This window comes from Lepidochelys kempii, chromosome 5 (genome assembly GCF_965140265.1).
Source record: "Lepidochelys kempii isolate rLepKem1 chromosome 5, rLepKem1.hap2, whole genome shotgun sequence".
NCBI lineage: Eukaryota > Metazoa > Chordata > Testudines > Cheloniidae > Lepidochelys > Lepidochelys kempii.
The window spans coordinates 131,004,544-131,020,413 of NC_133260.1; the positions used below are offsets into that span (position 1 = coordinate 131,004,544).

Below are 15,870 nucleotides of genomic sequence, written 5' to 3' on the forward strand. Positions count from 1 at the left end.
GAGAGGAGATGAGGAGCAGTGTGGAGAGTGATTGGAGAGCAAATGGCCAGCTGTATCAGGCAAGGAAAACATGTTAATCTGGGACAGGGTCAAAATTATTTGGATGACTCCGGTTTTGTCTTTTGTACTTTGAGGAGAACTAGAGGAATCGGTGAGAATGCGTACAAGGAGATTCAACGATCAATGAAAGTGAAAAATATCCCCAGAGATCTGTGACCCAGTCTGCCTCTCGAGCAAAACTGAGCATAAAACTGTGGTGAAACAAGTCTATCTGAGAGGTGCCCCACTGACAGAATATTTGGTATGATTTGCTGTATCCTATTTCTTACTTGTTGTCTTGGAAGAAGTGCCTGCTGAATGCATCCAGAGTCACATGTTGAATCCTTGGGAGATAGGCTGCTGTGATGAAGACCTGGTTGAGTATGTACCAATTACAAAGCTTGACAGGTTTGACGCAGTGGGATCTTGTGCCTCCTTGCCGATATAAATATGCATGATATGTGGTCCAAACAAATCCTGCATCCTTGCGGTCCCTTCCAACCCCATGATTTTATGACCTTTATGAGATTGTGCAATTAGTGGCAAAACCTGGAGACAGGGGTATCTAACCACTCTGAGTTCCAGGACGTTGATGTGTAACATGGTCTCTTGCGACGCCTACTTGCCCTGGATCTAGATGTGCTCCCGACCATAGCAGAGAGATGTCTGTCTTTATGACAACCGCTGAGGGAGGACGTGCAAATTGGACTTCTGAGCAGACATTGCGATAGTCTTTCTACCAGAGTTGAGGGATTGTTTTACGCAGGTGGATATGGAAAGATGTACATTTAAACTGTGTCGGCTTGGTGAATAAACAGTCCCGAGCCACCCTGATGGCAATGGATTCGGAATCTTGCGGGGTCTCTGGCAAAGGTACTGGCTGCCATGTGCCCTAACAACTGAAAACAGTTCTTGATCAGGGGGCTTGATCAGTATGGGGGCTGAGTTGAATTGCACTGGCTTTGTTGGAAAGGACCACAAACTTATGCAGAGGAATGTAGGCTCTTGCTGCTACTGAATCAAGCAGAACTCCTATGAATTCTAAGTTTTGCACAGTGGTCAAAGTGTATTTCTGAACATTCAACTGCAGGCCCAACTTGAAGTGATCTAACACCTCAGAAGTTGGGGCAGATGACAGGCCTAACAGGAGCACCTGGTACAGAAGGGCTTCATTGACAGGCAAAGCTATGTGGGCAGACGAGGTCAGACGAAGGAGAACATGCAGCGTATGATGAGGTTCTTTAACCTCCTTGAATTAATTGCAACGAGTCAGCAATCCTCTTGACCAGATCCTGGAACTGCTTAAAATTCTCCGCCAAGGAAGGAGGAGGACAAATGATAGCTTCATCCGGACATGAAGAGGAGATATTGGCTGTAGGAGAGACCTCATCAACAGCTCGAGCTTCCTGCTCCTCAGAAGATTCTTCTTGAGGGTCAAGTCTCCTAGAGGGAGCAGGCCATGCCGGTTGTCTCTCTGTGATGGGTGGTGCTCGATGTCTTGGAATATTGTTGACGATAGACTGATCAAGGGTCCCAATGTGGCCAACGAGGTGGTGAGGAAGGCTTAGAAGGCACCCCTGGGTGCTCATACAAGCAAGATGGTGCTTGCAATCTTGTGCCACGAGTGTTTATAGGGTCAGAGACCTCTGGAAAGGGGCCTCTACAGAAGTGAGGGGAGAGACCTGAACTGATATTTGGGACACCAAGGCAACGTCTTCATCAGAATCCTCATCCTCAAACGCACTCTGGAATGGTGAAGTGCCTGAAGAAATTTGAGGTGAAACCATCGGTACCAGATGAACTTCAGGAATCTCGATGTCCTTGGTACAAAAAGAACATAGGAGCCAAGCACCAGAGAATCGGGCATGTCAGATGCAGCCAGGTCCTGGGGAAATTGGAAGTCCTGCAGTACAAAGCCTGCTGTCGGTACCAAGCCTGTAATCTGCACAGAGATGATGGTGGCTGAGGTTGCTGACAGTACCACGGGTCTCAGGCACTCCAAGAGAAGTGTGGTTGGAGCCCGAACATGCTCCTTCTATGATGAGATAACTGGCTCTGTGGATGAGGGGAAAGCAGTGGACATGTTATTCCTTGACTTTAGCAAAGCTTTTGACACAGTTTCCCACAGTATTCTTGCCAGCAAGTTAAAGAAGTATGGGCTGGATCGACGGACTACAAGGTGGATAGAAAGCTGGCTAGATCGTCGGGCTCAACGGGTAGTGATCAATGGCTCCATGTCTAGTTGGCAGCTGGTATCAAGTGGAGTGCCCCAAGGGTCGGTCCTGGGGCCGGTTTTGTTCAATATCTTCATTAATGATCTGGAGGATGGCTTAGACTGCACCCTCAGCAAGTTTGCATAAGACGCTAAACTGGGAGGAGTGGTAGATACACTGGAGGGTAGAGATAGGATACAGAGGGACCTAGACAAATTAGAGGATTGGGCCAAAAGAAATCTGATGAGGTTCAACAAAGACAAGTGCAGAGTCCTGCACTTAGGATGGAAGAATCCCATGCATTGCTACAGACTAGGGACCGAATGGCTCGGCAGCAGTTCTGCAGAAAAGGACCTAGGGGTTACAGTGGACAAGAAGCTGGATATGAGTCAACAGTGTGCCCTTGTTGCCAAGACGGCTAATGGCATTTTGGGCTGTATAAGTAGGGGCACTGCCAGCAGATTGAGGGACGTGATCGTTCCCCTCTATTCGACATTGGTAAGGCCTCATCTGGAGTACTGTGTCCAGTTTTGGGCCCCACATTACAAGAAGGATGTGGAAAAATTGGGAAGTGACCAGCGGAGGACAACAAAACTGATGAGGGGTCTGGAACACATGACTTATGAGGAGAGGCTGAGGGAACTGGGATTGTTTAGTCTGTGGAAGAGAAGAGTGAGGGGGGATTTGATAGAAGCCTTCAACTACCTGAAGGGGGGTTCCAAAGAGGATGGAGCTAGGCTGATCTCAGTGGTAGCAGATGACAGAATAAGGAGCAATGGTCTCAAGTTGCAGTGGGGGAGGTCTAGGCTGGCTTTTAGGAAAAAACTATTTCACTAGGAGGGTGGTGAAGCACTGGAATGGGTTACCTAGGGCGGTGGTGGAATCTCCATCCTTAGAGGTTTTTAAGGTCCGGCTTGACAAAGCCCTGGCTGGAAAAATTTAGTTGGTGTTGGTTCCTGCTTTGAGCAGGAGTTTGGACTAGATGACCTCCTGAGGTCCCTTCCCTTCCTAATCGTCTATAATTCTATGAAATACGGTGTGGGGGGAGGCCCATGGAGAAAAGGATAGAGAGTCCCTTCCCGCAGGTAAAGTGTCCAATAAACCAAGGTCAACACGACAACTTCATGCACTACACTGTTACCCAAGAACCTCGGTTTCCAAATATCCTTCAGAAATAAGTCACTGGGAGAGTAATTTTCATTAACTTTTGGTTTCAGAGTAACAGCCGTGTTAGTCTGTATTTGCAAAAAGAAGAGGAGTACTTGTGGCACCTTAGAGACTAACCAATTTATTTGAGCATGAGCTTTCGTGAGCTACAGCTCACTTCATCAGATGCATACAGAGGAAACTGCAGAAGACATTATATACACAGAGACCATGAAACAATACCTCCTCCCACCCCACTCTCCTGCTGGTAATAGCTTATCTAAAGTGATCATCAAGTTGGGCCATTTCCAGCACAAATCCAGGTTTTCTCACCTTCCGTCCCCCCCCCACACAAACTCACTCTCCTGCTGGTAATAGCCCATCCAAAGTGACCACTCTCTTTAAAATGTGTATGATAATCAAGGTGGGCCATTTCCAGCACAAATCCAGGTTTTCTCACCCCCCCACCCCACTCCAAAAACCACACACACAAACTCACTCTCCTGCTGGTAATAGCTTATCCAAAGTGACCACTCTCCTCACAATGTGTATGAAAATCAAGATGGGCCATTTCCAGCACAAATCCAGGTTTTCTCACCCCCCCACCCCACTCCAAAAACCACACACACAAACTCACTCTCCTGCTGGTAATAGCTTATCCAAAGTGACCACTCTCCCTACAATGTGCATGATAATCAAGGTGGACCATTTCCAGCACAAATCCAGGTTTTCTCACCCCCCGCCCCCACACACAAACTCACTCTCCTGCTGGCAATAGCTCATCCAAACTGACCACTCTCCTTACAATGTGCATGATAATCGAGGTGGGCCATTTCCAGCATAAATCCAAGTTTAACCAGAACATCGGGGCGGGGTAGGAAAAAAACAAGGGGAAATAAGCTACATAATGACTTAGCCACTCCCAGTCTCTATTTAAGCCTAAATTAATAGTATCCAATTTGCAAATGAATTCCAATTCAGCAGTTTCTCGCTGGAGTCTGGATTTGAAGTTTTTTTGTTGTAAGATAGCGACCTTCAAGTCTGTGATTGCGTGACCAGAGAGACTGAAATGTTCTCTGACTGGTTTATGAGTGTTATAATTCTTGACATCTGATTTGTGTCCATTTATTCTTTTACGTAGAGACTGTCCAGTTTGACCAATGTACATCGCAGAGGGGCATTGCTGGCACATGATGGCATATATCACATTGGTGGATGTGCAGGTGAACGAGCCTCTGATAGCGTGGCTGATGTTATTAGGCCCTTTGATGGTGTCCCCTGAATAGATATGTGGGCACAGTTGGCAATGGGCTTTGTTGCAAGGATAGGTTCCTGGGTTAGTGGTTCTGTTGTGTGGTATGTGGTTGTTGGTGAGTATTAGCTTCAGGTTGGGGGGCTGACTGTAGGCAAGGACTGGCCTGTCTCCCAAGATTTGTGAGAGTGTTGGGTCGTCCTTCAGGATAGGTTGTAGATCCTTAATAATGCGTTGGAGGGGTTTTAGTTGGGGGCTGAAGGTGACAGCTAGTGGCGTTCTGTTATTTTCTTTGTTAGGCCTGTCCTGTAGTAGGTGACTTCTGGGAACTCTTCTGGCTCTATCAATCCGTTTCTTCACTTCCGCAGGTGGGTATTGTAGTTGTAAGAATGCTTGATAGAGATCTTGTAGGTGTTTGTCTCTGTCTGAGGGGTTGGAGCAAATGCGGTTGTATCGCAGAGCTTGGCTGTAGACGATGGATCGTGTGGTGTGGTCAGGGTGAAAGCTGGAGGCATGCAGGTAGGAATAGCGGTCAGTAGGTTTCCGGTATAGGGTGGTGTTTATGTGACCATTGTTTATTAGCACTGTAGTGTCCAGGAAGTGGATCTCTTGTGTGGACTGGACCAGGCTGAGGTTGATGGTGGGATGGAAATTGTTGAAATCATGGTGGAATTCCTCAAGGGCTTCTTTTCCATGGGTCCAGATGATGGAACCATTTTCTCAGATGATGGGGGGGGGGGTGAGAAAACCTGGATTTGTGCTGGAAATGGCCCACCTTGATGATCATACACATTTAAAAGAGTGTGGTCACTTTGGATGGGCTATTACCAGCAGGAGAGTGAGTTTGTGTGTGTGTGGGGGGGGGGGCGGAGGGTGAGAAAACCTGGATTTGTGCTGGAAATGGCCCAACTTGATGATCACTTTAGATAAGCTATTACCAGTAGGAGAGTGGGGTGGGAGGAGGTATTGTTTCATGGTCTCTGTGTATATAATGTCTTCTGCAGTTTCCACAGTATGCATCCGATGAAGTGAGCTGTAGCTCACGAAAGCTCATGCTCAAATAAATTGGTTAGTCTCTAAGGTGCCACAAGAATTCCTTTTCTTATTAACTTTTGGAGCACTACATATGAATATATTCACTTGGGTTACCCTTCCCCACTGCCTCTTTCCTTCTGCCTCTCCAGAAGAACAAGACCCCGGACAAATCAGACAAGTCTGCAACATGCTAAGGAGGAAAAGTGCAATATGTCTGTGCTATATACATATATATACAAAAAGGCCTCAAGGTACACAGGAGGATGGCAGGTAGGGTGACCACACAGCAAATGTGAAAAATCGGGACGGGGTGGGAGGTAATAGGAGCCTATATAAGAAAAAGACCCAAAAATCAGGACATCTGGTCACCCTCATGGCAGGAGACCCTCTCTATGGGTATGTCTACAAGCACTACAGCTGTGCTGCTGTAGCATGGACACTACAGCAACGGCAGGGGCTGTCACTGTAATACATCCATCTCTTTGAGAGGCGGCAGCTAGGTTGACAGCCAGGTTGCATCTATCATGGGGGTCAGGCCGACCTCACTACATTGCAAAGACCATGACATTTTTCACAGCCATGAGCAAGATAGGTAGATCGACCTAAGTTTTAGATGTAGACAAGCCCTACATGGCTCTGATAAGAGCACAGCTGGAACACTGTACTTAAACTTGACTACTTAAGTTCTGGGTACTTAAACTCGACTACTTGTATAAGTAGGGGCATAGCGAGCAGATCGAGGGACGTGATCGTTCCCCTCTATTCGACATTGGTGAGGCCTCATCTGGAGTACTGTGTCCAGTTTTGGGCCCCACACTTCAAGAAGGATGTGGATAAATTGGAGAGAGTCCAGCGAAGGGCAACAAAAATGATTAGGGGACTGGAACACATGAGTTATGAGGAGAGGCTGAGGGAGCTGGGATTGTTTAGCCTGCAGAAGAGAAGAATGAGGGGGGATTTGATAGCTGCTTTCAACTACCTGAAAGGGGGTTCCAAAGAGGATGGCTCTAGACTGTTCTCAATGGTAGCAGATGACAGAACGAGGAGTAATGGTCTCAAGTTGCAGTGGGGGAGGTTTAGATTGGATATTAGGAAAAACTTTTTCACTAAGAGGGTGGTGAAACACTGGAATGCGTTACCTAGGGAGGTGGTAGAATCTCCTTCCTTAGAGGTTTTTAAGGTCAGGCTTGACAAAGCCCTGGCTGGGATGATTTAACTGGGAATTGGTCCTGCTTTGAGCAGGGGGTTGGACTAGATGACCTTCTGGGGTCCCTTCCAACCCTGATATTCTATGATTCTATGATACTTCTCCTACTCAAAACCAAGCCTTAGTGCTTGTCTACATGGACACTAAGTTCGCAGCAAGCTGAAATGTAAATCTACCCAGTACTAGCATGCTGCACACTAAGCATCTGTCTGGCTTCCGCAGCCGCGCACTAACAATTCCCTAGCATTTCTGATCTACCCTGCTTTGAAACAGGGGTAGATCAATGTGCACTAGACTAGGGAACTGTTAGGGCATGGCAGTAGTGGCCAGAAGGACAGTATGTGAGACACTAATGAGGGGTAAATTAACTCCCCAGGTTGCTGTGGACTAAGGGCTGGTCTACACTTAAAACTTAGGTTGACCTAGATACGTTGCTCAGGGCTGTGAAAAATTTCACATAGGGTTGCCAGATGTCCAGTTTTTGACCGGAACACCCGGCTAAAAAGGGCCCCTGGTAGCTTTGGTCAACCCCGTTAAAAATCCGGTTGGCAGGCTCCCTACCCAGCTCCCGGGAAGCTGCAACATGTTCCTCCAGCTCCTAGGTGTAGGGGCAGCCACGGGGGCTCCACACTCTCCCCTGCCCCGAGTGCCGGCACCGCAGCTCCCACTGGCTGGGAACTCTGGCCAATGGGAACTGCAGGGGCAGCACCTCCAGGTCAGGGGCTTTGAAATGAGGAAGGAGGGGAAGTTCTGTCCTCAGAGAGGTGTGACCTGCCCTGATCATCTCAATGGGATGTTAACTCTCTAATCGAATGGTGATAATTATAGTTTAAATGTCAGAATTGTTAATTTTCTCTGCTGATCATTTTTACTTACCACAGAAAAGATGTCCGCAGTTTGTTTCGATGGGAAATGTAGCCTGCTGTAAACAGACTGGACAGGACATGTCAGTATAGAAACGATGTCTATTACCAGCAGATGCATCCTGTTGGGACAAAAAAATAATTTCTTAAATTATTCAGGAATTAACTTCAATTTAGAAGATCACTTGAGTTTTAAAAAACCCAGAATATATTCTCCACTTGCTAGAAGTCAGAGACAGATGACTCAAATTTAAAACTAAATAAGAGCAGGAACAGAATAATATTTAAATTGAAAAATTAAATCAGTAAGCAGGTATTGTGCAACAAGCACATTATTTCTTCCATCTGTTCTATATAGCATACACTTCAATCTAATTAAGGACAATGAAAATAGAACCGTGTGATCCTATATTTAATAACCAGAAACCTTTAGTTCAGGTGCACTAAAGTGCGAGTGACACCCAAAAAACTTGCTTCCAATACACTACTCACAAAAGCCTGTCTATACTAGGCGAGAGGCTTTAGCTACAATAATAAATGTTGGCCCCAGGCCCTATTGTAGAAGCAGCCTATGTACCTCTTGATGACAAGCTCAGATGCTGGATAGTTAACTTTGAACTTTAACAATTCCAGCATGTTGATGATTGCTTGGCTAATCCTTGGATTCCTTCCATGGTTTTGTCACAGGCATCCCAGCCTAGAATCTCCCCATATGTGCCAGGGAACGGGCCAATGCCTTTAGCTGGCCTGAGTGGCTCATCACCCCAGTTCACTGGGCCTTGGCTGCTGTGCTATTTTCTAGGAAGCTTAGCTTGTTAGTCTAAATGCTTCTGGTCCCTGCTCCATAGCTGCAAACTGGACTCCAGATTTGACTTCCTGACCCCTTACTGCCAGGGTCTATGTTATTGTGCAGGGAGCATGCACTGTAATCTAACTTACGTCCCCGTGTGGGGAAACTTGGAAGTGTCCTGTGCTTCTTTAAGGCTCTTCTGAAATTGATTATGGATTCCAGTTTGAGAAACAGGGGGGATAGATCTCACAGGCCCTTTCACATTTAACTATGACCTAAAATTTTAAGGGGTTATCATGATATCCATACAAGAAATTTGTCACTTCACCAATAACTGAAGCTAGTTTTGATAAGTCTATCTGCAGCAAATGGAGTTTATACAATGGACATGAACACATTTTCTTTTTCTAGAATGATGTGTTTCAGAATTTTTTTTAAACTTTAGCAGTAAAGGAACAACAGATCTATACCACATATTATTACATGGATGGCCATTTCCAACATCTAGAACGGTACCTGTTCTGTTTGAAGCTGCTGCCGAAGTGCCCTCACTAGTTCTTGGTTGTCTGGATGAATGTTCTGATGCTCATTTCTGAGAGAGGGGGGAAAAGTGAAAGAACAATGACTGTCAGAACACAGAAAAACAAATACAGACTAACACGGCTGCTACTCTGAAATCTGCATGATCAATGTATTGCAGAAGGTTTCACGGATATTGTAAACCATGTGGCACTGTGACCATTCGTCAAAGGAAAACACCCTTCTTATGACCAATCATCAAGAACAACTTTGGCTGAAAATTATCAGTTTTAATAAATGAAAACAAAATCATTATTGTGTAAAAAATCAAGTTACTTGTAAATACATATTAGTTAACTCAGAAATAAGAGTTATAATATTTTTTCTTTCCATTGGTAACTCCTTTGTTGCTGGAAACGTAATTATGCCTTAATGATTTTTCCCTTCGCTGCATGCATATATACTCATTTATTATTGTAGAGTTGAAGTATCTTGTTTTTTTAAAATCTATTTTATTTGCTATCTGAAGGATTATGAAAACACTCAAGAGAAGAAATGGCAGGCTTTTCATTTGTTTTTGAACACTGATCTCATATAACTTACTCCCAGCATTAAAAACATAAAAGAAACCATTGATGACCCAGCGGCAACAAGAGTAGAGGTTAGACATGATAAAAATACAGATTACTTAAAAGGAGAATCAGAAGGAAGGGCTGCACTGAGGACTAATGAGACATGGGTGGAGATAAACATTCATCACTTTTTCCCAGACTTGAGCAGGCCTCATGGAAATCTTTCTTTATCAATGTGGTGTCATTAAGCTCAGCTAAAAATCTTATACAAGAGATAACAGAATTTTCAGTATTATATTGAGTATTGTTGAAGTTGCAAAGAAGTTCTATTATAAGTCTGTTTTCATTTGCTCCGTATTTTCTAAAACATTGAGCTTTGGGGATGAAACCACCATGTTTGGTGTTTACTAAAAGGTGATTTTTTTTTTTTGAAAGTTTGAGCAAAATGAATAGATTCATAGAGATTAAGGTCAGAAGGGACCATTATGATCATCTAGTCTGACCTCCTGCACAATGCAGGCCACAGAATCTCACCCACCCACTCCTGCAATAAACCTCTCACCTATGTCTGAGCTATTGAAGTCCTCAAATCATGATTTAAAGACTTCAAGGCGTAGAGAATCCTCCAGCAAGTGACCAGTGCCCCATGCTGCAGAGGAAGGAGAAAAAACCCCAGGGCCTCTTCCAATCTGCCCTGGAGGAAAATTCCTTCCCGACCACAAATATGGCGATCAGCTGAACCCTGAGCATGTGACCAAGATTCACCAGCCAGATACCCAGGAAAGAATTTTCTGTAGTAACTCAGATCCCACCCCATCTAACATCCCATCACAGGCCACTGGGCCTATTTACCATGAATAGTTAAAGATCAATTAATTGCCAAAATCATGTTATCCCATCATACCTTCTCCTCCATAAACTTATCGAGTTTAATCTTGAAGCCAGATAGGTCTTTTGCCCCCACTGTTTCCCTTGGAAGGCTGTTCCAGAACTTCACTCCTCTGATGGTTAGAAACCTTCGTCTAATTTCAAGTCTAAACTTCCTGATGGCCAGTTTATATCCATTTGTTCTTGTGTCGCACAATTCTCTCAGTTGTGTGGGGTTTTTCTTGTTTTTAAAGTTTGGCCATGTTGAAAAACAACACACTTTTCCCATTTTAGTAGTGCCTTTGCTTGGTTTTGGAAAAAGATTAAAAATTAAAGCAAAATAAAATCTAAGCAATTGAAATATTGCTAGTGAGCATGCTACATGGGAATCTGCTAAGATTTTTAGCTGAGCCTAAGCCCTGGTCTACATTATGCGGGGGCGGGAAATCGATCTAAGTTACATAGCTGAAGTCGATGTACTTAGATCTACTCACCGTGGTGTCTTCACTGCAGTGAGTCGACTGCTGCTGCTCCCCCATCAACTCTGCCTGAGCCTCTCATGGAGTACAGGAGTCAACAGGAGAGTGCTTGGGGGTCAATTTATCGTGTCTAGACTAGACGCGAATAGACATACCCTAAGAAAGAGCTACTCCATCTCTGACACCTTAGTGCACAATCACACTGCCGAGGTGCCTGGCTGAACTGCTGTTCTCCCTGCACAATGGGCTGGAAGGGACAGGACTACGGTCCTATGATATTCCTGGGGAATTCTGCGCCACTGCACAATCTTGCAGAATTTAACATTGTGTGTGCAGAATTACCTTTCCCCCACAGAAATGGGGTTAGCTGCTAGCTGCCACTAGGGGTCACTGGACTTGGCAGAGCCCAGCTTGCACATAGAAGACACTGCTGTGGGGGGGAAGGAGAGGGAGCTAGAGGGTTCCTGGCAGCTGCAGTTCCCAGCATACCTTGAGGGAAGGAGAGGGCGGCACATGAAACTCCATGCAAGCTTGGGACTGAGCATCAGGCTGTTTCTCCCTCTGGATCCCTGGGCTCTGGTGGAAAGCGAGCAGGTGTCTTGGAAATGGGGGGGTCCCGCAGCTGGGCTCGGGCGGGGTGGAGACAGAGAAACAGGAACTGGGGTGTCATAGGGGTTTCTTTAACTCTACTCCTGGGGGAATTTTTATGTGTGTCCATATTGTTACAGACACACTTGCTGATAACTGAAATAAATTATCAAAATAATTGAATCTGGCATGATTATGTACTGTTATTTTGACAAAAAAAATTCAGAATTTTAAAACATTGTGCGCAGATTTTTAATTTTTTGGCGCAGAATGCCCCCAGAAGTACTATGACTTCTGCTGGGACAGCTCGTATGTGGGAGACTGTAAATGTCCCACTCAGACAGAGCAAAATACTCAAAAAAGACCTTAAGACCATTTACATAGTGACTTAACCAAATGCAATTTCTTTTTTGCCAGTAATTAAGGTTATATAGTTAAAAGCGGAGTCAGGAAATGCAAAAATTTAGGATGCACCAGTAGCAAAGTTAACTTTGTGGAATTAAACATGTAATATTTTCTGAAAAGGTGTTGATGGATGACTTAACATTTTGTTAAGTAAATGGGGAATAGTTATCGAGCAGGTTTGTTTACAGTGATGTCCCACAGAAATTGGTTCTTAGCCTTACGCTATTTAACATTTTTTATCAATGACCTGAAAGGAAACATAAAATCATCACTGATAAAGTTTGCACATAACACAAAAATTGGGGGAATGATAAATAATGAAGAGGACAGGTCACTGATTCAAAGCAATTTGGATCACCTGGTAAACTGGGCTGAAGCAAACAACATGCATTTTATTATAGCTAAATGTAAATGTATACATCTATGAACAAAGAATGTAGGCCATACTTACAGGACAGGGGCTCTATCTTGGGAAGCAGTGACTTTGAAAAAGATTTGGGGGTTGTGGATAATCAGCTGAGTAGGAGTTCCCAGTGTGACTCTTGACAAAAGACCTAACATGTTGTGGAACATATAAACAGGGCAACCTTGAGTGGGAGTAGAGATTACTTTACCTCTATATTTGTTACTGGTGTGACTGCTGCAATACTGTGAAAAGTTCTAATGCCAACAATTCAAGAAGGATGTTGATAAATTGGAGAAGATTCACAGAAGACCAAGAGAATGATGGAAGGATTAGAGAACCTGCCGTATCATGACAGACGCAAAGACCTTGGCCTAGTTAAGAAAAGGTTGAGGGTGACATGATTACAATCTATAAATATTTACACGGGGAACAAATATTTAATAATGGGCTCTTCAATCTAGCAGAGAACCAATGGCTGGAAGTTGAAGCTAGACAAATTCAGACTGTAAATAAGGCATACATTTTTAACAGCGAGGATAAACAACCATTGGATCAGTTTACTAAGGGTTGTGGTGGATTCTCCATCACTGACCATTTTTAAATGAATATTGGCTGTTTTTCCTAAATATATGCTGTAGGAATTATTTTGAGAAAGTTCTATGGCCTGTGTTACACAGGAGATCAGACTAGAGGATCACAATGGTCCCTTCTGGGCTTGGAATCTACGACTTGTTTACAACATAATTATATACCCAATTTTTTTCCAGGAAATACTTATTCTGGAACTCTAATTTTTATTTATATTTCTTTAAAGTGGCTATTTCCTCAATGGGTCTATGAACTTTGGCAGTTTTGCATACCTGACTTTGCAATTTTAGCATCTTATTAGTGTAGTTTTTAGTATTTAAAAGTTTATGTATTCTTTCAGAAATAAATGAAAATTGTTTGCAGAGTACTTGCATGCTTGGCAATATACAATAACGTATTGTTTTACAACATTAGATATACATATATAGACTACTGTCCCTTATACATAAGATGCTGTGTATAAGGACATTCACTGTGCAATGTCCACAGAAAATATATCAAGAGCTCCTGAGGAGCCCTGCTTTGTTCGTAGCATGCCTTATAAGAGGACAGGAAAAACTGTGTCTATTACATTGGAATAGACAAGAAATTATATGTGACTATGTAATTAAAGCCTGCTCTAATGTATGCATACAAGGAAGCAGAGTGAAGATTAGATGTGCAATCTTCACTTTGAAATTCTTGAATTTTGAGTGCTTAACCACACAACAGCTTTAACCTTATTTTATTTGTTTAAAAAAAATCCCATAATCTGGAATGATTCAATAGCCACTTCCAAATGTCATGACTCACAAAATAAAGTGTGGATCTAAATGAGGCAAGAGTTCCTGCTTCATTCAATGTGCACTTTCCTCCAGTGAAAATGAGACACTGCTCATATGGAATCTAATTTACCTATATGGTAACACTTTAATCTCCCCTGTTAAAAAGTTGGTCTCCTTGTAGGTTTCACCTCTTTTGGAAACACTGATGTACCTATAAGAGTGAAAAGTGTACGATAGACTAGACTACTGATATGCAATGACTAGATAACAAAGATACTGAAAAGCAGGTTAGATAAGCCAGGAGGGACAATTAGGTAGTTTCTGATATAATATTCTAGATTGTGTGGTTCCTTTTAACTTGTTAGATGAACTAAAATTTCACCATCTCAGCTCTGTCTATTGTGACAACTAACTCTCAGCTTTTAGAGAGGATGGCAGCAAGCTGACTAATTTGTCAAGATTTAGCTACTTATAAAGGCAAACTGACTTAACAAAAGTGTCATTATAATGATTGAATTAAATAGCTGGAACTCTTGGAAGATTTTAATATTTTTTTTCTCTTTTACTGTTAATAGCTTCTTCTTCAACAGCTCAGACTTCGAATTCACGCATTGATTCCGAACTGTCATTTGTTTTTCTTTAATAAAAAAGGGGAAAATCACCACATCCCTTAAGTTCAATAGACCCTCTCCTTCACATTCCACTTCTGCCCTCAAGGCCCCACTCAAACACACTGTTGCTCCCCACCCTGTACTGCTTCCTACTGTCTCCTGTCCTTCCCTTCCCTGGCACCCCTCTTTAACAGTTATGAACCCCACCCCAAGATTCCCAGTTTCCTCTTTCCCACGCTATACTTGCCACCTGCTCGTACCCAGTTTAAAATATTTTAAAATAAAATGTCTAAAACTGAATAAGTGCATGAGACAGAGGAATGGATGGGAAAGAGACTGGGGAAAGGGGAACAGATGCAGGGTATGGCAACATGGAGGGGTATGGTGTTGAGACACACATGGAAGAATATGAGTCTCATGCTCCTCCTCCCCTCCAGTGTTTGGTGGATAAGGAGAGAGGTACCCAAGAGGTTTACTGATTTAGGTGGGGACAATTGTGGAGTCTGGGTAAGGGAGTCAGGGTGCCTACTATCCTTCAAACTCAGGAGCTGAATCAGCGAAGGATGGTGCTTAATGAAATGCATCCTAGAATACTCAAGGAACTGACTGAGGAGATAGCTGAGCCATTAACGATTATCTTTGGAAAATCATGGAAGACGGGAGAGATTCCAGAAAACTGGAAAAGCACAAATACAGTGCCTATCTATAAAAAGGGAAATAAGGACAACCCGGGGAATTACAGACCAGTCTGCTTAACTTCTGTACCCAGAAAGATAATGGAACAAATAATGAAGCCATTAATTTGCAAACATCTAGAAAATAATAAAATAAGTAACAGTCAGCATGGATTTGTGAAAAACAAATCGTGTCAAATCAACCTGATAGCTTTCTTTGACAGGGTAACAAGCCTTGTGGATAGGGGAGAAGCGGTAGACTGGGTATATCTTGACTTTAGTAAAAGCTTTTGATACCGTCTTGCATGACCTTCTCATAAACTAAGGAAATGCAACAGTTTTCAAATACATGAAAGGTTGTTACAAGGAGGGAGAAAAATTGTTTTTCTGATTTAACCTCTGAGGATAGGACAAGAAGCAATGGCTGCAGCAAGGGAGGTTTAGGTTGGACATTATGAAAAACTTCCCGACTGTCAGGTTGGTTAAGCACGGGAATAAATTGCCTAAGGAGGTTGTGGAATCTCCATCATTGGGGATTTTTAAAAGCAGGTTAGACAAACACCTGTCAGGGATGATATAGATAATACTTAGTCTTGCCACGAGTCCAAGGGACTCATCTAGTGACCTCTTGAGGTCCCTTCCAGTTCTATGATTAACTCTTTAAAGAGGTATGCTGGCTTAAAGACAACCTTAAGCACAGAAGCACTGAACTGCTCTGTGTTTCAATCCAGTTTGCTTCTCCAGCAAATAACCATTAGGACACGAAGGCGGATCCAGTGTGCGTGTTCTGTATGCAGCCCATTGCATTGTACAAGGTATCAAACTGACTAGCTCCCTTACCCAGGCCATCAG

General features: G+C 43.5%; 1 protein-coding gene across 9 annotated transcripts in view; it reads right to left on the reverse strand.

Moving 5' to 3' along the window:
- RNF170 (ring finger protein 170) overlaps positions 1-15,870 on the reverse strand; it is a 44,955-nt gene that overhangs the window by 12,267 nt on the left and 16,818 nt on the right. For 7 of the 9 annotated variants that reach the window (XM_073345907.1, XM_073345901.1, XM_073345902.1 and 4 more), the window contains 2 exons: positions 9,062-9,137; positions 7,769-7,877 (listed from right to left, as the gene is read on the reverse strand). In XM_073345907.1, coding sequence (XP_073202008.1) covers positions 7,769-7,838 — 70 coding nt within the window. In that variant the 5' untranslated portion in view covers positions 7,839-7,877; positions 9,062-9,137. Of the gene's footprint in view, positions 1-7,768; positions 7,878-9,061; positions 9,138-12,426; positions 12,530-12,589; positions 12,753-15,870 lie in introns of all 9 variants that reach the window. The other 2 variants (XM_073345908.1, XM_073345909.1) reach the window with 2 other exon arrangements.